This window comes from Vanacampus margaritifer, chromosome 19 (assembly GCF_051991255.1).
Source record: "Vanacampus margaritifer isolate UIUO_Vmar chromosome 19, RoL_Vmar_1.0, whole genome shotgun sequence".
Lineage (NCBI taxonomy): Eukaryota > Metazoa > Chordata > Actinopteri > Syngnathiformes > Syngnathidae > Vanacampus > Vanacampus margaritifer.
This window is the reverse complement of record NC_135450.1, coordinates 13,814,612-13,835,109: the sequence shown is the minus strand read 5'-3', so window position 1 is coordinate 13,835,109 and position 20,498 is coordinate 13,814,612. Positions and strand designations below refer to the sequence as shown.

Here is a 20,498-nt window from a genome sequence, read left to right as displayed (position 1 = left end):
ATTGAATGCCAGAAAGGGAAAAAATCGAAAGAAAGCACAAATACAGAAGAAGGAAACGTTGACAAATGGACTTGACTCCAAATGTATAAAATCTCCATCAATGCACTCCACAGTCCAGCTTGTTTTTTAGATTTTCAACCTAACTGACCAAAAAAATAAAACTAAGCAGACAAGTCAGTATTCTATTGGAAGTAGCCGAGTGCCTTTTACAGATAGCAATCCCGTATAATCCCAAAACGCAGACGAACTTGAATAATAAAAGGTGACCTTTCCTGCCACGGCGTCTATCCTCTTCTGGGCCTCATTGGAACATCTTCCAAAAAAAGAAAGGATTCCAAAAATCTTATCAGCTACTCCTGGGGCACCCGTAGTGTGTTAATCCCATCCTTCCACGAACATGTGGGTGCCAGGCCCGGGAAGTCATGAACGATTACTGCTTGCAGGCACCTGACAGAGGCCAGGCTGCATCGGGTTTAAGACAATGAAAAACTTGGAGCCTTGTCAAGTCGCCAAACCCCCTCTTCAGGTCTGTCTCCTCTGCCAATGTCTATTTTAAAAGTCTTTTGACATATGATTCAGCTTTGGTCATTATATTTACGATTGAAAACATGATGCAATTATTTTGCTAATTCAGTCTGTTTTCTGTAATTCAACTTTTTTTTTTTAAATAATATATTCTTTGCTGCCCCACTAGATTAAACACAGTATCCTGATTTTTGTGGAATATGAATTAAGCAGCAAAATCCACCCGTTTTTATCCATCTCAGGGGGCGGCCCTTTTGCCACTTGCTGTCGACTGAAAATGACATCACAGTTGCTCAGGCTTAGGTAACGACCAATCACGGATTAGCTTGCGAACGTCACATGACCAAAGTCAGAAAAAAAGGTGAGCCGTTTTTTTGAGTGAGCCTGAGCAACTGTGATGTAATTTTCAGTCAACAGGAAATGGCAAAATGGCATCTTAGGTAGGCAGGCTAAGGCTTAGGTAACGACCAATCACGACTCAGCTTGCGAACGTCACATGAACAAAAGTTGACTTTGTTCATGTGACCAAAGTCAAAAGTTGACTTTGTTCATGTGACGTTCGCAAACTGAGCCATGATTGGTCGTTAACTAAGCCTTAGCCTACCTACCTAAGCGGCCATTTTGCCATTTCCTGTTGGCTGAAAATGACATCGCAGTTGCTCAGGCTTAGGTAACAACCAATCACGGCTCAGCTTGCGAACGTCACATGACCAAAGACAAAAAAAAAGGTGAGACATTTTTTTTCAGACTTTGATCATGTGACGTTCGCAAGCTGAGTCGTGATTGGTCATTACCTAAGCCTTATCTACCTAAGCGGCCATTTTGCCATTTCCTGTCGACTGAAAATGACATCACAGTTGCTCAGGCTTAGGTAACGACCAATCATGGCTCAGTTTGCGAACGTCACATGAACAAAGTCAACTTTTGACTTTGGTCACATGAACAAAGTCAACTTTTGTTCATGTGACGTTCGCAAGCTGAGTCGTGATTGGTCGTTACCTAAGCCTTAGCCTACCTACCTAAGCGGCCATTTTGCCATTTCCTGTCGACTGAAAATGACATCACAGTTGCTCAGGCTTAGGTAACGACCAATCATGGCGCAGCTTGCGAACGTCACATGATCAAAGTCCGTCGACTTTTTTCAGACTTTGGTCATGTGACGTTCGCAAGCTGAGCCGTGTTCAGACTAGTGAGGGTGCAGACCACATATTATTGTAAAGAAAAATTGTCAAAAAGTAACAAAACCATGTGAGTGATCATAAATAAAATGATAAAGCAAACATAAGAAAAGTTTGAATGGTATTTTTATAGGTGCCCTGTTACAACAGCCACTCATCATACCAATAACAGACACTTGGATAAGCTGTTTACATGCTGGCGTTCGTTCACAAGGTATCACATCCAGCATTCTCATACTACAAATGCCATATCCAGGAAACGGTTTCCATGCAGCTTGAAAGGTCGCGTGCATGCAAAGACAATCAAAAAAGCTTGGTCATATATAACATGAGACGTAAACAGACAGACTTTTGTTACTGTGGAAACTTTGGACTGGTCCTCATTTTAAAGGAAATCTCTCCACTGGGCTATCCATAGCATAGTTTATCAGTAAAGGTCAAGCGGGGATTTGGGTTGGAGCCTCGGGGAATGCACTTAGCCAAGGTGGTTGTTGTCCCCTTGTTAGCAGGCTCGGGGTGTGGGTCTCACAACAACCACAAGTCTGGACGTTTTGCCGCTCCAGCTTTCTTAATATTTTCTTGATAGTAACTTAAAGGCGAAGTCAATTCCAAAATTTTCCTTACAATATTGTCTTTGTAGCCCCACTAGCCTAAACACAGTATTCTGATTAATATTGTATTTGTGAATTTTGAATAAAGTAGCCAAATCCAGTATTTCTTTAAATCAATTTCAGGGGGCGGCCATTTTGCCATTTGCTGTCGACTGAAAATGGCATCACAGTTGCTCAGGGCTCAGGTAACGACGAATCACGGCTCTCGTGATTGGTCACTACCTGAGCTCGGAGCAACTGTAAATGTCATTCTCAGCCTTTTTAACATTCTGAAGGCCCTGCATGGCAGCATATACACCAATTTGGGTCATAAATTGGACCGACCCACTAAACCGTGCCAATTAGATAGATAGATAGATAGATAGATAGATAGATATATAGATAGATAGATAGATAGATAGATAGATAGATAGATAGATAGATAGATAGATAGATAGATAGATAGATAGATAGACAGACCACTAGCTTGATAACTAGTTAGCTTAACTCTTTGACTGCCAAAAACGTTAAATAACGTTTAGTAAAATCCTATGGAGGAGTGCCAAAGACGTTAAAAGACGTTTGTTTCAAAACAGAGGTGAAACTAACCATTTTCTATTGTTGATTACTGAAGAACGGAATAAGGTAGAAACAAACTTTTTTTTCCTGATAAAAGATGAGAGTCCAATCTTTCATTTGGTAGTATGTGTGTTTCCATAGTCCAAACACATAATTTTCTGTGGACCTTGAAAGATCAGTCAAAATGCTTAAATCGGCTGGCACCCACGGCATCCCTTTTCTGAAAACGTCTGGCAGTCAAAGAGTTAATATCTAAACTGCTACTGTGATAGCGTGATAGCTTCATAACTAGCTAGCTAGCTTCATAGACAGATAGATAGATAGATAGATAGATAGATGGATAGATAGATAGATAGATAGATAGATAGATAGATAGATAGATAGATAGATAGATAGATAGATAGATAGATAGATAGATAGATAGATAGATAGATAGATAGATAGATAGATAGATAGATAGATAGAAAGAAAGAATCAGAAAGTTGGGTGAAATTTACCTAAATTAGCAGATCAGCCCAATTTTTGACCCATATTAGGTTGTGTGTGTAGGCTGAAATCTTATTGGACAAAAATCAATCAATCAAAATCCACAAATATTAGAATTTCGATTGCAAATGTAGGTCAGGGATTCTGGTAGTGTTTAGGCCAACAGAGAAGTCCCTGCCAAATTAACCTTCCTTCATTAATATAGTACGTCATAACTAAAGGTCCAAAACTGTTAACTGCGACGGTCATTGAGGCCTCATGGACCTCTGAGACTTGACGCTACGGGGCAGCTGCTTTGGCTCCACTATCCTCCTGCTGTGCACGAGCCTATTTTAACAAGGCAGACCTATTGTCTTTTTCCAAAGAATGACCAGAGAATGTGGTAACTTCCCTGTGTGTGTACGTGTGTGCGTGTGAATGCGTTGAGTGGGAGGGAACGAGAGGGGTGAGGGGGATCAGGCTGTATTCCTTCCATTCATATCCCTTCTGGGAGCACATGCCACCAGAACTAATTACCTGCCTGCAAGGACCAATTAAGTCGGCCCCCTAATGCCACATAACAAGATAACTTCAGCTGTTCTGGAGGCGTACAGGAGTGCATTGGTGGGTGGGGGTTCCCTGATTGTGATGACGGCAAGACATAAGAACACAGCAGTCATATTTGGAGTCAACGTTGAAGAATTGGAGCGGCGTGTATAAACAATAAAACATGGTGATGTCAAGAAATAAACAGTTGCACTGTGGTGCTTGACTGTAGTGTTCTGAGGTAGTTTCTGGTCTATATGTGGACACTTGTGGCAAAACATTGGTCAATTTTAAATGACAGAAATAGCATAAAGCAGATTTTGGACACAACGGAACTGCCATGGCTCACTGTGAGTTTGCTGAAACGGTAAGCAACATCAACACTCACCAATTTGCCAGTTGAAAATATTCATTCTTCCAACAACAAAATGCAATTTATGTCTGTTCTTGGTTGAAGCTCCACCTGGCTGCCAGGTTCCCGACAACAAATCAAACCTTCTAATGGCTTTCAATCTTCCAAAATCAATTTCAGCACCGTATACCTTACTGTTGTTGTCAGTTGGGGACACTGATGTGGTTACTACAGTGAAATAGTGCTTCTGGATGTGAGAATCAAAAGATTTAAAAGCAGGTTGCCTGAAGACAAACGGTGCAACGAATAGAATTAGCACCCACTATTGACATTGTGGGATGTTTTAAATACCTTTAAATCATGATAAAATGGTTACCTAGGAAAGAAAACGGTGTTATTAATATTTATGTGGCATCTTATGTAAGGAAACATTAGGGTTGTTTTTGTGTGGGTAAACAGTTGTGGAAAGTTGATAGCTCTGTTGACTTATCCAGATTTTATATACTGTACAATGTTCTTTTTTTCCTTGCAAAATGTTGGAAAAATACAAATACAACACCTTGACTAGAAATACAGGGGGGGGGGGGGTGTACATATTTGACACACGTGACATTACTTTTGTTGAGCAGCTGTGATGAAGGAGAAGTTTCATGACATTTATTTGAACAGGGATATTACATGCAAAAAGGTCTAACGAAAAAAAAAATACATGATGAAAACATATACAGTACTGTAATTAGGGAATTCCACACATTCTTATGAAAGGACCGACCTCAACATTTCAAGTTATTTGGCAAACAAATCTAAGTAGAACATGGTCGCCATCTAGAGGTGGCTGCGGAAACTACAGTCTGACTCATGGCAGCCAGATTATAAAAGCACTTTTCTTTATTGTAAAGTGCACCCCGCTTCCGTAATACTGTACAAATCTCACAATTAATCTTTTATACAACCTTTCTCAAGAGCTGCTTGCCTGGAGTGAACAATTCCACAAGCTGCTCGGCTCTGCACACGCAAAACAATATTATATGAAAAAGCAGTAGAATGTTAAAGCAGTAGCATTTATTTTATTTTTATTTTATTAGTGCTGTTGACTGTACTCTGTCCTTATCAAATTGTCACTTTGTAACTTTGATACATAACTGGTACATAAATGGTTTCAAATATGTGCCTGTTTTGACAGTAAACAATTTGATTCAGCACGATACTGCTCTCATTACGACCCCTAGATGGCAGTATAGTACGTCTACTGAATGTATTTTCCCGGATTATGTCAATGAAGAAAAGCATTGAGGAAGAAGCCAGCAGCAGTCACCTTTCAGATTCAAGAAGCATGAACGCACGGCAATGAACGGTATTGCTCAAATCCTACAAAAACAAATCATTTTAGTGTTTTTATCTGTTCAGCGAAGCCCTAAGCGAGTAAAAGTATGTTGAATGCTGCTATTTTTCTCCATTAGCGACTCGCAGCGCCCAACTGTGGCGACAGTGGTGGGTGATATAATGAAAATAATATCATGTACTGATAGTAAAGATATATGTATTATGTTTGTCCTCAAGAAATATTTGGGCTTTAAAAAGCACATCAAATAATTTCATATTCACTTTTTCTAAGCCTATGTTCATGTTTGTGACTATTATCACGCATGTGTGCTCTGTGTGTTCAGATTATGTCTGCAGGCTGCCTAAGGCAAATATGTCGTGCGGTCCAAATGCATCGGGGCAGTCCCGGCCCCTGGACATCAGCATTGCATAGTCTGAGAACGAGCGAAAAGAACAGCATCTTTGCTAACTCTAGGAGATGGTCTCCCTTCTGCACAGCGGTGGATGATTCGAACCCGACTCCTCCCAAAAAGACAAAAAAGCAGGACCCTCGGGCTCGTACCACACTCACCAGCGCTGGCCGGAAAATCGCGGCGCGTCAGATCCAAGTAATCAGCGAGACGGGGGATAACTTGGGCGTCCTCCACCGCGCGGCTGCGCTCAAAATCATGGACGAGAAGGGACTCAAACTGGTGCTACTCAGTGAACAGCAGGAGCCTCCAGTCTATCGTCTGATGAGTGGCAAACAAATCCACGAAGAACAGATGAAAATGTGGGAGAAACATAAAACAAAAGCAGGTATGCGGATCCAAAATAAATGACATTTTTTATTGACACTCACAAGTTTCTACATTAGGTGATATACTGTACAAAAAAAAATCTGATGACTTGATTTTGCTAGATCTCACTGTAAAAAATCACCTTGAAAAATGTATATTCCGTACAGCTCCTGTGCAGGTCAAAGAGCTTACCTTTTCATCCGGCATCGCTTCTCATGACCTGATCACCAAACTGAAGCAAGTGGAGAGCTGGTTGGAGAAGAAGCACCACGTTAGGATTACACTGCGCTCGCCACGCAGAGTGACTACCAGCGACCTGGTAAGGAAGATCCGCTCCCAATTTAATGCGCGTTTCAAGTTTATCACACACTATCCCACTTGACAAATCTTATTTTCGCACAGGATCAAAAACTAGAGCAGATGGTGCAACAAATGGAGGCGATGGTGGGATTTGTCTCCATGCCGAAAGTCGTACGCGAGGGTCAAGCGGCCATGTGCGTACTTCGGCCACCGTCAGCTAAGGAACTGTCCAAAAGAGGCAAAGATAAGACTTCTTTGTCGCAGACTGGCCAAGATCAAACGTCACCTCCGGACTCGAAAGAGGATTCTTCAATATTGATCAATGAGAAATAAAATATATTTGTTAGTACAATCTGTTTAAATCTGTGATTCCATCACGGGGTTCCGCGAAGTATCTCAGCCAACATATAGTGACAGGCAGAACACGTCTTTCACTGGATGGTAAAAACTAAGTATAACAAATCTGTTTGCTATTTATTCAATAAAATAAGTCGTGGCTTCCTGTGATCATAACAGCTTTGAATTAAATTAGACCCAGTTTTCATACAAAGTAAACAAAACTGCATTATTATTTCTATATTCATTTTTTGTGTCATTTTTGTCGGGTGGTATGCGAGATAATTCTGATGTAAAACGGGTGGATTGACTAAAGGTCAGGGATTCAAACCTTGAATCATGAAGCACTGGTTGCAGTTGGACTTGGTAATGTGTAAGAAACTACCTCATTGGTAATTGAACTGTAACTTCTGCATCAATGCATCATTAATGATAAACATAAATATCAACCTTTTTTTTCCTTCCCAGTATGTGAGTGTAAGCGGGAAATGTATTATACACACATCTTAATCATTCAGAGTTCTGACTCAATTTAGACTAATGTAAACCATTTTGAAATGCACGGTTCGGGTAATGATTTAACTGTGCTCGAGCTAACGTCAACTGGAAGCTAAAGTGTGGAGTTATGAACTGCGCGTGCGCGGTGAATTTATGCCTCTGGTTTTAACCAGGTTTCTTCATTAATTTAGTTTAATTCTTTAAGTTTACAGATATGTGTAATGCCACTAAAAATAAGAAATTATATAATATTCGGGAAAATTAAGTAATTTTCAGAATCTGCGAAACGCATACCGGTAGTGACGCAATAAAAGCGGAAATACAATACTGGGTTTGTCTGTTTTTAAATTACGGCGGTTGACTGTTTGAAGACGCCTTGTATGTGAAATTTCTGTACGGTAGGATATATTTTTTTATGTTGTGTGTTTGAAAATGCAAAGTTATGCTTAATACTCTACCCGTAATATTGTGTTACACCATAATTTAACCCCGAACTACGTTACTTGTTAGCCTTCCGTTTCCAGTTATGCACATTTCCCGGACACACTTGAATTTAATTAATTATTTACCTTATTGTGTATGTGTATTTTTTCCACATTATCTTTTGCCTGAATGTTTAGTGAAATAACCTCCGTTCACTAAACCAGTCATTTGTAATCATTTTGCAGTTGCTGGCATCTTGGATAGGACAATGTCAAAAATTCACAGAGGTATTCACATTCGGTCGCTTTCTTTCCTTTTTGTTTTTTTAATCTAATTTATTCAAATACCATATATTGAATTTGGTGTCCTTCTTTTCCAGTAGGACAGCTCCATACAGAGTCAAAGAAGCCCTCTCATAAAAATGAAATAAACACAGCTAAATCTCACCAAAAAGATGGCGTCCTCAAGCAGAAAGAAAACATAGCGAGGTGAGAAATAATAAACAGTCCTGCAAATGGCTCAGCATTTATCTGCTACATTTAATGTGTCATCCCCTCTTACTTTTATCATACAGAGAAAATGCTGTGACAAAAACTCACAAGGGGTAAGTACGTAAAATGTTGCTGGTCATTGACAATGGGGATTTAACTTTTTTCTTAAAACATACTTTTTGCTTTAGAGTTTCAACACGATACGAACTGCAGGCGGAACTAAAGGAGCAAAATCAACAATTGGTGGCAGCTAACGTGGAACTGCAGAAAAACCTTGCGGAAACGCAGGTATAGAAAGATGAGCCATTGACACAGTGCTTGGTGCTACTATTATAGGAGTGGGTTATACCCAATTGTTGTTGTTGTTTTTTTAAACACAGCAAAGCCTTTCCAATTTGGAGCAGAAGTACAGTGACCTTGAAAAGGACAATTGGGAGGTACAGAAAAACCTCAAGGACTGTCAGATGACACTAGTGACTGCAAAAATAGACCCAAGTATGCTTCAATGTATATTGTTCTAAAGATTATTATTATTATATATTTTTTTAATAACATGACCGAAATGAAAATCCATTCTAATCGTTGCTTAGTTTCAGGAGAACTAATTGGAGAAGCTGCACGCCAAAAAGACGAACAAAGAAAAGAAGTCATGGTACGCACGTGTATTAAAGTTTCCGTGCTCAACTAAATGTAATGTTCTGTAAAATGAAATCTACTTGGTAGCGATTTCCAACCAAACATGCTTAACTTTGTCTCCCTCCACAAACCAAACGCAAATTATTATTATTATATTATTCCAGAGCGTTTCCACAGACCTGCTGAAGGAATTAAAAGATTTTGGCGACACCGCAACTCAGCAGCGTTCTCGTCTGCAGGTGATTATTATTATTATTATTATTATGAATTTGTAACTTTGATACCTGACCATAAATGGTATTATGTATGCCTTTTTAGGAAATCCAGAAAACAATGACAGACCTGACGGAAGCACGGGGGGAAATGATGCAAGAAAGACAGACCTTCGCCCTGGAAGCCGCTGACTTGGAAAAGGCTCTAATGGAGGCAGAAGCTTTCTTAAAACTATAAATGTGTTCGGTGATGTCATTTAAATGTGAGTGACTCGCTTCTAATGTTCATGAGTACATAATGTCTTTAAATGTTATGAATAATAAATTGTTACGTTTCTCATTTTGTATTTCAAAACCATGCTTTACAATGCTGCAATTTTGAACTTAAGTATATTTCTGATGACTTTTCTTTCTTTCTTCTTGTAGTCCATTTGTTTGAAAATGGATATCTGTACTTTCTACTCATTACTAAAATACTCAATTACATTCAACCTCTGCACACGACGACAGGACGTGGAGAGGTAAGTCTACCGCGGCAAGATCTATTAAAAAGCTAATTATATGCTGTGATTGAGGGGGGACGCATAATACTAATATTTAATGTCACAAAGACAACATTTTCAATGTGATAATAAAATATCCCCCAATGTTAATTATGCGTGACATATTCAGTCAATACTTGTGACTGGTTAATAAAACATTCATGGAATTATTTGTATTTAAATTCTGTACATGACGAGAGTATAAACATCCACACCATTTTGTATCTCCCCTTTTATTCAAGAATTATATCATTTCATGATAAAAAATAAAAATCTAATTTGGCTTACAGATACATTCGCTTGTCACAAACAAATCCAACGCCTTCAGCATGAGAACACGGCCTCGGAACTTTCACAAGAGTCCGTATATTTTTTTTTTTTAAAAAGTTAAAAACTGAAACAAGTGGAAACCTAAGACATCCAACTAACCTTGAGCTTCGTTTCACATTTAGAAAATATAAACGTTTACTAAACTGTAAAAAAATAAAAGCAGCCATTACCTAGCATGCATAAACATTTGTCAATAAGCCTCGAGTACTTTGTAGGAGGAGAAGGGTTTGACAAAGTGATAGTCCAAGTTGCCGCAGTGAGGGCACTGTTGCACGTTGCTATACTCGGAGAAATACTGCATACCCACACGGACGTCCACCACCGGCTTCCCGCAGTGTTTACAGTTGAGACGAGCCTGGTGGCATACAGAGGCACATAAATCAGATGATTAAACAAAAAAAAAAGAAGACGACAAAACTCTGCTTTTCCTACCATTTGATCTGAAACGCAAACAATAAAACATGCTAATATATTCCGTTTCCGAGTGTATACTGTATCTGTGTTTGTACCTGACAACAAGGTGAAGCAGCGAGGATGTCGTAGGTATACATGGTGCCCAATTGGTGCCAGCTCCCATCCCAGCGAGACTTGCACTTGATACATACGATCTTGTGGACGCCTTCTAGACAATCCACACATATGGCATAGAGGTGCATTAGCCTGCCTGTCAGGGAGGAACAAAGACGATTAGTTGCTAAAGAAATATATTCATCGGGGGGGATAAAAATAAGAAGCTCCTACAAAAATGTCATTTTGGTTCTCATGCGGTAAATGTGTAGCATATTAGCTAAGATTTGCTGTGGTGAAGTTGACAAACGTCCATTTTCTGTAGCTCCACTAAGGATACACAACCCTTTGAAGTTGCATTTTATATTAGCGTTTCATTCATTAATAATTGACTCGGCTTGAGATGCCTGATAAATATTCAACATCTAACTCGTTTCTAGCCCAGTAAGCAACATAAAATCAAGCTAATAATGTACATGCTAAATAGTAAACACAGAGGGGGCAAATCCTAGCAGGCAAACGAGCACCATGGGTGCTAGCTAGCTAGCTAGCTAACTATCTCCCTAGCAGGCAAACGAGCACCATGGGAGCTAGCTAGGAAGCAAAGCTAACTAGCACCTGAGGCTAAAGCCAAACTGTGCGCAGGATTTTTTTTTTTTCTGGACCTGGATTTGGCACCTCTAGCTAAATACAAAGCTTATGTATAGAGCAAATCTAAAAATCTGTGTTGTGACGATGTCTCGGAATAAACATTGATCATTTTAAGGCGTGAGCTCTGAATATTAATGTTAGCACAGAAGCTAAAGCTAAAACAGAGAGAGATTTCCACGCTGGCCCATCAATAGTATTTACCTCTAATGTACAAGTAGGATATGGGGTTTACCATGACAATGACAGAGATTTATAAGCTTGTGTAATATTAAATGTGTCCTAAGGCACCCTTCTATCCTCCCGTAAATAACAGCCATGGTGCCAATTCAAATTTCTATCAATCTCCACTTTTTAACAACAGGGCTAAATTAAAACCGTTCCTGTCTAGAGACGAGGACAACAAGCATGCAAATTTAATTCAATTATCTTTTCATAGTTATTCATATTAGGCGACATCCATATTAAAGCATGTCAACCAGTACAGTACATCAAAGAATCTCATGCTAATAAACATTACTTTTTTAGAAAGTGTTGCAAATGAATTAAATTCTATACATCAGTCAAACAATTGACAGTATATAATACAAAAATAAATCAAACAAAATCGGGAATTTTGAAAACGTCCCCAAAAAAAAATATGAAAGAAACATGTTTGACAATGTCCAGATGAAACCGTACCTTGCAGGTGGCAAGGAACGTCGTAGTCAATCTCATCGTGGCGTGACGGGCTAAGGAACATCGTCCCGTCCACCAGCGGAAACTGTTCGAACACTGGCAGCACCCGGTGGCAAAGCGCGCAGTTGACCACGTTCCGCTGGCTTGCGCTGAGTGTGGACAGGATGAACCTAGGAGACCAGAGTGAGTACATTTCAGACATTTTCTAAACGTCGATGTGATTTCCTTTTTGTGGTTAGCTGAGAGAACTTCCTGTTTTCCGGTTTCTCTCAGCGCTTCTTGACACTTGGCTGATGAACAATGCGAGATATCTGATTGTGATATTTTCAGATCATTTTTGCTAGTCATCCTCCATAATAAATATTCATTATAGAATAATCTTTTTTTTTTTTTTTTAATATACTAGACTTAGAATATTTGAATGAACAGGAGAAGAAAAGTAGAGAAAACAAGCTTATACTATCAGGAAGTGAAAATGAATGAAAATAAGGAGTTTGACACTCTTAATAGCCTCCACTCCTCTGGTAAATTCTTCCGCAAGATCTGATAATAGACCTGAGATAGACCAATATGGTTTTCTCAGGGCCGATACCGATTATTATTAGTGAAGGACGCCGATAACCGATATTTGGAGCCGATATTTATTTTCACTAAAAGGGAAAATATTGGCATCAAAATTTGAGAAAAAAATACAAACTCCAGCTCTTTTTTTGGGGGGGGGGGGGGTTAAGGCACATGTTTATTGAATTATTTTTAGGGACATCTTTGTTTTAAAAATCTAAGAAAAAGTTCCAGGATCTCCCAGGGGTAGTAGCATGTTTTCAAAAGTTAAATAAAAACTTACAATTTTTTTCTACAGTAAATAAGGTTTTCAAAATGTTTGAAGTATTACATTTTATTAATCTTAGTTTTAATTTCAAACAAAAACAGAAGGTGCAGAGAGTTCCCAGGGTCTTCAGCATCTCTGAAAATTTAAATGATTAGTTCCCTGAAGTTAACACTTTTTTTAAAAATGGATGTATTATCGGCCATATGAGTCTTCAAAATGGCCGATATTTGTCAAAATGCTGAATATCGATAATCTGCCCGGCCGATTAATCGGTCTATCCCTAGACCTGAGAGAGAGTCTGGCTCACAATCTGTTCTAGGTCTTGACAAAGATGTGGGAAGCACGGAAAAGTCCAAAAAGTTTATCAATTAGTCTGCCTTCGCCTTAATCAAATCCACTAAAAATTGCGTTGCACCACCTACGCTACTAGTTAGACCTAGTTTTACCGAGTCTACTTGTCAAATTGGCGATTCACTGATGGGCCATCGGAAAGCCCAGAGAAGCGCAACACCGCTTCAAAAAAGGAATACTTGACTAGATAGGAAAATTGAGATGTGTCCATTTTGACCCCGAGTGCGCAGGCCCCAGTCGATGAAAATGGAGCCGTGTTGTTCGAGGGTCTTCTTACCTGCGCAGTTCTTCTCCCTGCCCGGCCTGGGCGTCATCCTCCATTCGAACATGGTAGGTGTTGAGTTTATGGCGAGGGACGTGAGTGAGAAGCTCGGATAGATCCAGCCGCCTCAGGAACTGCACCGGCTGCGGAAGGGGGCCATCACCCAAGCTGCCGGACGCCAGTCGGTGATGAAGCGGGAGGGTGAAGGCCACGGGCAGGGGTAGAACAGCCGCGGGGTCGAGGTGAGGAACTCGGCCGAGGGCTCCCCCGACTAAAAGATGCTTCCGCTGCGCGTCCATGTGCACCGCGGATTTGAGGAACTCTCCCAATTGGCGGGAACCCCGAAAACCCGAACCGACTCCGCCGGGTCCGAGGACCGAGGTTGGCGAAAAGGAGAAACCGGTTGGAGGGGACTGTCCCGGGGAGTCACACGGGGACTTCAAAGGAGGCCCTAAAGGAAAGAGACCTCCTCCTGCTCCCCTCTCCACCGAGTTCTGGCGGTCCACTGATTGTCTTCGCGGCAGCTCCTGACTCGAAGCTCTGTGTGGCGTTTTACCCACCGCCCCCGCCGGCTTGCTTTTCCTGAGGTCCTCAAACACACCGTCACCGGACCCAGAAGCCCCTCCACAGGAGCCCGCCCTCCCCGCGCACCTCTCGGATGGCTTCTTCTTTCGCTCGTCCTGCATGCGCTTCACCTGATACCAGTCGGTGTCTTTTTTCAGGTGACCCTGGCCGCAGCGGCAGGAGCAGAACCTGAAGGCCAGGTCGTAGCCTTTCTTGGTCCACATGTTCTGCCGACACTGCTTCTCGTTCCACGAGCGCGCCCGGCCGATGCAGTTGAACTGGACCAGGATGGAGCTCTCCCACTCGTAGAAGCACTGCAGGTGCATCCAGTTTCCGTAGGGGCAGACCTCGTTGTTGCACTGGATCTTCTGGTAGTCATCCTTCTCCAGGTCAATGGGCCGGGCCAAGCTGCAGACCAGGGGGGTCGCACACTGGACGTCTGGATAAATAAAGATGGGCGGATGATTACTGTGTCATATACAAAAAAATCTGGCGCGGATAGAAAAAGGCAATTATCTCTACAGTGCGCCGTTGTGGAATGGAATGCAGTCAACTCAGGGCCAATCGAAGCGGCTCTCCTCATTCGCATTAAAATCAGGGTGGTGAAAACACACACAGTGCTTGATATTGTGGAAGTAGAAATTCGTTCGCACAAGATTTTGGATGAACTGCATATTTTGCCTATTTTTTTCGACGGGGTGCGGACAGAATTTTTCATTGGGGTTACGATTCGATTCGGCTCAGTTCGAGAGGTCACTTTTTTGTTGTCCTTTTCATACATTTGAATGAATTTGTCATTACAGTAAATGTGACAATTCCTTCTAAGATATCTCTCTCCAATAAACGATAATTTAATACATATTTCAAAGTGGAACAATTGGATTTGGTTCAATTCGATGCACAATAAAACATTTTTTTTTTTTTTGTTACATCCCTAATGTTTGGTTTACTGGTGACTATTCAAGTGTTGCATACTCTGGGAAAAAAAGTGGTATCAAACATCCCTAATTCCATAATTAAGAAAAAATATATATATTTCTCCGTCCATTGAAAAACATTGGATTTATCGATGTAATTTGATTTGTGATGATTATTTTTGATTTCCTTTGACTACTATAACAATCTGCTTGCTTTGTGTGCTAGTCGTCACAAATGCCCGGATGTTTAGAATTGTCAATTGAGAAGTAGGGACAAAATAGCGGTGACGTAAATTAGGCGCCTACATCCAAATATGATACATTTATCATTCCAAGTCAAATCAAGTACTTCACGGAAAATACATTTAAAGGGACAGTAGCAGTTTTTTTTCGGCCAACTGATCTGCTCGATGTGGAATCAAATCAACGTAAACAAATCATGAGCACTTTTATGAGCAGACTTTGTGGCTCAGCTGAACACAAACGACGTCAAAATCCGCCCGATTCACACTACGTCAACGAGCCTCCATTTGCAGATGAACTGCGCGCAGACCCTTGGAAATTAAAGCCATCATTTAGCACGCTAATTTCGCGCGGCTCGCTTTCCGTGCAACGAGAAGCGCTTGCACGAACATGGCCGTTTGCAACGTCGCCGTGCAGGCATGTGCACACAATCCCAAGTTATGTCACGGCAGCAGGAAGGGTAGCGTCATCCGAACTTGTACGTGTACGTCCGCGTCTCGTTTTCCTTCTCTTACCACTCGAACGCTCGCTCGCGGCTGCAGCGGCGGCGGCAACCGCGGCCGCGCCTCCTGTTGCGGCCGCGCAGGCTCCATTTTCCTGTTCGTCTCCGCTACTGTTGGTGCGTTTGCTCTTCTTCCCTTTGTTGTTCTTCTGGTTGGGCATTTTTTTTTCTCTCCCACCCCCCTCGCGCGATTTGCGAGTCAAGTGTTCTGTTCGATCGCTTTCATCAACGGCTAGTGTTCGCGTCGTCTGACATTTCTGTGGACTCCATTTCTGCAGGGTTACTCGCGATGTTTAGTGAATCGCAGACGTGTTGATGTGGTGGTGGTGGTTGTTGTTGTTGTTGGTTTTGTTGTTTAGTCTCTCCGTGCAGCTCTTGACAGCAGCACTTATAACTGCTATAACCTTTAAGAGAGAAGGCGTGCCCCTCTCTTGTTTTCATTCCTGCTCTGTCGTTTTCTTCCACCCCGTGACGTCACAGGACCCCCGGCATTGGCCGACGGCGACATTTGCCGCGTTCAAGCACCCACGTAATCCAGAATTTATTTTTTTGCTTTGAAGCCACTTTTCATTCATTCATTCATTCTCCGAACTGCATATCCACCTTTTTAGTAGAAGTTAAATGTATTGATCGTGGATTAATGAAGCAAGGAGACCAAAAAAATATATATAACATTGGGGAAAATGTGTAAATACTGGTGACAGAATGCAATAAATATATAAATTTGATGTTCTTTTCTTGAATTTAAAAACAAGCATGCAACAGTGTTTCCCCCCCCCCCCCCCCTTCCAGCGTTCAACAAGCCCTGAGAGAAAATAAAGAAGTTAGGGAGAGCAAGCAGGTCATCCACATCACATTCACGTGGGAGGCTGCTGATTTATGCTAGGAGGTTTTTTCTAGAAGGCTTGACTTGCGATAAGACTGAATTTCTAATCTATTTGCTGTTTTTTCCCCCCCACGAGTTATGATAAACATACATTATATCCCAATGTAACCAAAGTGAATATCAGCTCACATGAAACAAAAAAACGAGTGGTAAAAAGCAGTGTGCAGTGAAAAGATTTTATTTCTTGGAACGTGGCATGGCTTATTGCCAATACAAATGACAGTAATACGGACACACTATGCAGTGCTATTATCAAGGTGATGAGATAACCAATGTGTTTTTACAATACAGTCCATTCAATATAGTTTGAATACATTTCACATGATGACAACATCCGATGCTGTTTGAATACCAATTACAAGGCCATGTTATTTAAAAAAATAAAATTAAACGATAGAACCACCTGGTTGACATGACAGCAGTAGATATGAATGGGACACATTGAACTTGCAGACCAGGCCTACTGTATATTATTTGATTTAGCGCACGGTTGTAATTCCAGTTGACACAAGGCTCATTTTCAGCCTCAAGCAAAATTGCTGTGCTTTTTTTTTTCTCCTTCCAGATTCTAAATGATATCAAATTGAATCTTGATTATGATTGTGCCTGATTTGCAAGTTCCATTGGACCTACAGTACAAAACAAAAAGTGGTGAAAAGACACACAAAAAAAAACAACACCAGTTCATGAAGGATATTTGGTTGAGTTGATTAAGTCCTGAGAAAAAGTACAAACTGATAAGTTTTTGTTGGCACCCTGTAGTAAATACATGCTTTTTTTTTTCTTTTTTTTTAAATGCACTACAAACACATGTCCAATGTAAACAGTTTGTCCATTATTACGTGGACAGATTTTTGGAGTTGGATGGGATGTCATCCGCGTGGCAAAGAATACAAAAATGTATAAATGTCTTGCAGAAATGCACTTCAGAAATCTCTGGTCTTGAATTGAAATGTGTGTGTTGGTACAAAAAGTTGAGAGGTAGCATAATGGAGTCATGTAACGCATGCAACCATTATTAGCCAACGTAGCATAGCGTCGCTATGTGAAAAACACTCGTGTCCATTTTTATGATGTCTGCTTTCAGTTTCATCCCCAAAACATAACAATGTAAATAAAAGAAAGACAAAAAAATGGACATAAGTGTTTTTTTTTGTTATGTTTTGTGTGATTAATCCAGATATTTCATTGGATATTTAGTCGTTGCTGTGATTACCGAAGTTTGCATGACATGCACTAAAAGTTGCTTCAATGTTTTCTAAATGAAATGCATGTCAAGTGAAACTATTATGGGTCAGCTCACAGCCTGCAACTTTACAGAAAATGTCATCCCAGAGGCTTGGTGACCCGTGTTCAAAAAGTCACAGTAGCTCTATAAACTTCTTTTCCCTTCCCACTACTGTATATTGATGGAATTCACCCTGAGCATTTTGTTTAAAAAAAAAAAATCAACAAACAAACTTAACTGGGAGAAAGTTATCAGTCTTGATGACAGTTAACCAAGAAGCAGTGAAATGTGTTAGCAAAAGAACATTAAGTTTGAATTCAATTAGTACAGTTGTATTCCATCTTTTCTAAATCTGTCATTAAAAACATTTTTGTCATTTGTGGCTGTCAAATAGCCCTTGAAACAAAACTGTTCCCAAATACATTATTTTTTTGTTTAAAAAACTGAAATCAAACTAATTTAACTCATTTACTGCCATAAATTCATTAAAAAAAAAAGATTAAAAATTAGGGGCAAGAGGCGATTACATTTTTTTAATTGTAATTAATTGCATGACTTCACTAGTTAACTCACAATTAATCACAAATGTTACATCTGTTGTAAATGTACAATAAAAAAATTCTTCAGTTTTCAGTCTTGTTAAAAAAAGTGGGAAAAAATGTTAAACTAATAGAAATTGTTCAAATGAATTTTTGACGTTTATAAAATTGCATTGAATCAATAAAAAAAAGGAAAATATTTTTACAAAATTCGGGGCGTCAGGCGATTAAAGTTTTTAATTGTAATTAATCGCATGACTTCTCCAATTAACTCGCAATTAATCACAAATTTCATATCTGTTCTAAATGTACAATAAAAAAAATCTAGGTTTTCATATTATTGTTGACAAAAGTGGAAAAAAATTATTAATTAATATTTTTGACGTTTATAGCTGTCAATGGCAGTGAATTAGTTAAAAGAAAAAAAAGAAAAAAAAAGATCCCATCAGATTTTGGGGGAAATTTTAACTTTTTTGGTCTCGAAATCATAATGGCAATTCAAACATTGAAGCTTTGCGCAGAAGAGAACTAAAAGCAACAACAACAAAAAAATGCTCATTGCTACAGCAGAAGCTCCGCATTTGGAAAAGACATCAAAACACTTCCACCTCATTTTTGGAGCAGGACGATGTCAACATTATCGTGGACGCCCTGCAGGAGCAACTCGCCGTCAAAGGTGACAATCTTCTTCCTCTTGGCGGCCCTCAGGGTGCCCACCAAAGCCTCGAAGATGTTGGCACAGCGGTCGTCGTTGAACAGCACTCCAAACTTTACGCTTGTTAGACCCTCAGCATCTGTGAGAAATTTCCAGAATTTGATCATTTCGACATTCGCTAATGTTCAACAACATATTCAGCAGTTGATGTTTATGGTTGGATTGGACTTGTGGAATGAACTGACATCAAAAGGGACCGGCTAGACAAAAGACAATTACAAGTAATACCATAATATTACAATGCACAATAAGAGCCCGGACTCACTTTTGATGCCAAGTCGTTCAATCTCCTCCACCAGTAAGTTGACTTCATGGGCGACATTCATTCTTGCTGTGGAAAGACAACTGAATAAACAAGAGGTATAAACATGTCAATGGAATTCTTAACATCTTAAGAAGGGCATGATGACTTTTAGTGTAAACCCAAGACAGATTTCATTCACAATATTTACTTTATTTAATACAGCGGTGCCTGTTAGAACACATTAAGAAACTAATCTTAATGCAGTGGATGGAAAAAGTCTACACACCCATGTTCAAAAAGATAAGAACAAGATAAATCATTTTGAAACTTTTTCCCACCATTATGTGACTTAACCTGTAAACGCAATACAAATGCATTAAAAAAAAAAAAGTCGCATTAATGTTAATGTTATTTGCATGAGATGCATTCAAATGCAATCCGGAAAGAAGAGGAAGTGCAACGACTGCATGCCAGCAAGCTACAACACGAACAGGGCGGTTTGCAGCCAATGCGGAAGTGGATGATCGGCGCTACCGGCTAGCAATCACCAAACACAGATTCCTGATTTTATTTACACAGTACCGTGAAAACATTCTCATTACAATGGAGACCGATAGCTTGACGATATTTAAAACGACTTCAAAACAGGCAACCTTTCATTAGAAGGCGGAAGGCTTGGCAGTAGTAACCGAACCGGCGATCTGCTTTACACTCGGAGGGTGGAGTCCTGACTTATTAAAACGCATGTAAAGTGCGCGATTCCAAAATATTTCGAACAACTCCAGCCACTAATATACACGATGGACGCATGTGATATTTTTAGAACAACTTTAAATTTTCTTACCCGTAATTATGTGACGGTCACCTATTCCAAGATGCGCTACCGGCTGCCTGGTGCCTGCTACGCTACGCTCCGTTTGATGTCGTCGTAAATTCGGTTAACTTTGAACAGCACAAGCGACATGGTCTGATTTTAAACTCGCACTAAAATAGAAGCGACTATAATTTATTATATATATATATATGTATATATAAAAAAACAATTTTGAAACAACAACAAAACCCATATGTTAAAACAGTTTTCCCTTTAATTATATTCTACTTTCTCAGTTTATGCTGTCATTGTTAGTCTTTTACTTTGTAAAGCGTCTTTGAGTGTCCAGAAAAGCGCTTTATAAATCGAATGTTATAATATTATTGAATTTTTCAAAGAGTAGCGTTTGTGCGTGTTTTTTTTTCTTTTTAAACAACCATTAATATGCTATTGATTTCCAAATTTC

At 40.0% G+C, this 20,498-nt stretch overlaps 4 protein-coding genes across 10 annotated transcripts; 2 read left to right on the top strand and 2 right to left on the bottom strand.

The window, feature by feature from the left end:
* The first annotated feature begins 5,466 nt into the window (after positions 1–5,466).
* mtif3 (mitochondrial translational initiation factor 3) lies at positions 5,467–6,989 on the top strand. 2 transcript variants are annotated; one of them, XM_077553331.1, is made up of 4 exons: positions 5,467–5,589; positions 5,903–6,356; positions 6,505–6,656; positions 6,740–6,989. In XM_077553331.1, exons 2-4 carry the CDS (start codon positions 5,906–5,908, stop codon positions 6,968–6,970), a joined length of 834 nt encoding a protein of 277 aa, XP_077409457.1. In that variant the 5' UTR covers positions 5,467–5,589; positions 5,903–5,905; the 3' UTR covers positions 6,971–6,989. The 2 variants fall into 2 exon arrangements, with proteins under 2 accessions (XP_077409457.1, XP_077409456.1); XM_077553330.1 differs by having other exon boundaries at positions 5,577–5,726.
* A 767-nt stretch (positions 6,990–7,756) lies between these two features.
* Positions 7,757–9,573, top strand: knstrn (kinetochore localized astrin (SPAG5) binding protein). 4 transcript variants are annotated; one of them, XM_077553332.1, is made up of 9 exons: positions 7,757–7,869; positions 8,140–8,181; positions 8,274–8,382; positions 8,469–8,498; positions 8,574–8,673; positions 8,766–8,880; positions 8,976–9,037; positions 9,186–9,260; positions 9,340–9,573. In XM_077553332.1, exons 2-9 carry the CDS (start codon positions 8,163–8,165, stop codon positions 9,469–9,471), a joined length of 642 nt encoding a protein of 213 aa, XP_077409458.1. In that variant the 5' UTR covers positions 7,757–7,869; positions 8,140–8,162; the 3' UTR covers positions 9,472–9,573. The 4 variants fall into 4 exon arrangements, with proteins under 4 accessions (XP_077409458.1, XP_077409460.1, XP_077409459.1 ...); XM_077553334.1 differs by having other exon boundaries at positions 7,767–7,869; positions 8,277–8,382; XM_077553333.1 differs by having other exon boundaries at positions 7,819–7,864.
* Positions 9,574–9,989: 416 nt separating this feature from the next.
* Positions 9,990–16,071, bottom strand: heca (hdc homolog, cell cycle regulator). 2 transcript variants are annotated; one of them, XM_077553329.1, is made up of 5 exons: positions 15,620–16,071; positions 13,396–14,383; positions 11,942–12,108; positions 10,615–10,727; positions 9,990–10,460 (listed from the first exon to the last, which is right to left on the bottom strand). In XM_077553329.1, exons 1-5 carry the CDS (start codon positions 15,765–15,767, stop codon positions 10,296–10,298), a joined length of 1,581 nt encoding a protein of 526 aa, XP_077409455.1. In that variant the 5' UTR covers positions 15,768–16,071; the 3' UTR covers positions 9,990–10,295. The 2 variants fall into 2 exon arrangements, with proteins under 2 accessions (XP_077409455.1, XP_077409454.1); XM_077553328.1 differs by having other exon boundaries at positions 10,615–10,769; positions 15,620–16,068.
* A 583-nt stretch (positions 16,072–16,654) lies between these two features.
* Positions 16,655–20,146, bottom strand: abracl (ABRA C-terminal like). Of its 2 annotated transcripts, none has more exons than XM_077553407.1 (3): positions 20,063–20,146; positions 19,240–19,319; positions 16,655–19,053 (listed from the first exon to the last, which is right to left on the bottom strand). In XM_077553407.1, exons 2-3 carry the CDS (start codon positions 19,298–19,300, stop codon positions 18,869–18,871), a joined length of 246 nt encoding a protein of 81 aa, XP_077409533.1. In that variant the 5' UTR covers positions 19,301–19,319; positions 20,063–20,146; the 3' UTR covers positions 16,655–18,868. The 2 variants fall into 2 exon arrangements, with proteins under 2 accessions (XP_077409533.1, XP_077409534.1); XM_077553408.1 differs by having other exon boundaries at positions 19,240–19,305; positions 20,063–20,140.
* Positions 20,147–20,498: the final 352 nt, after the last annotated feature.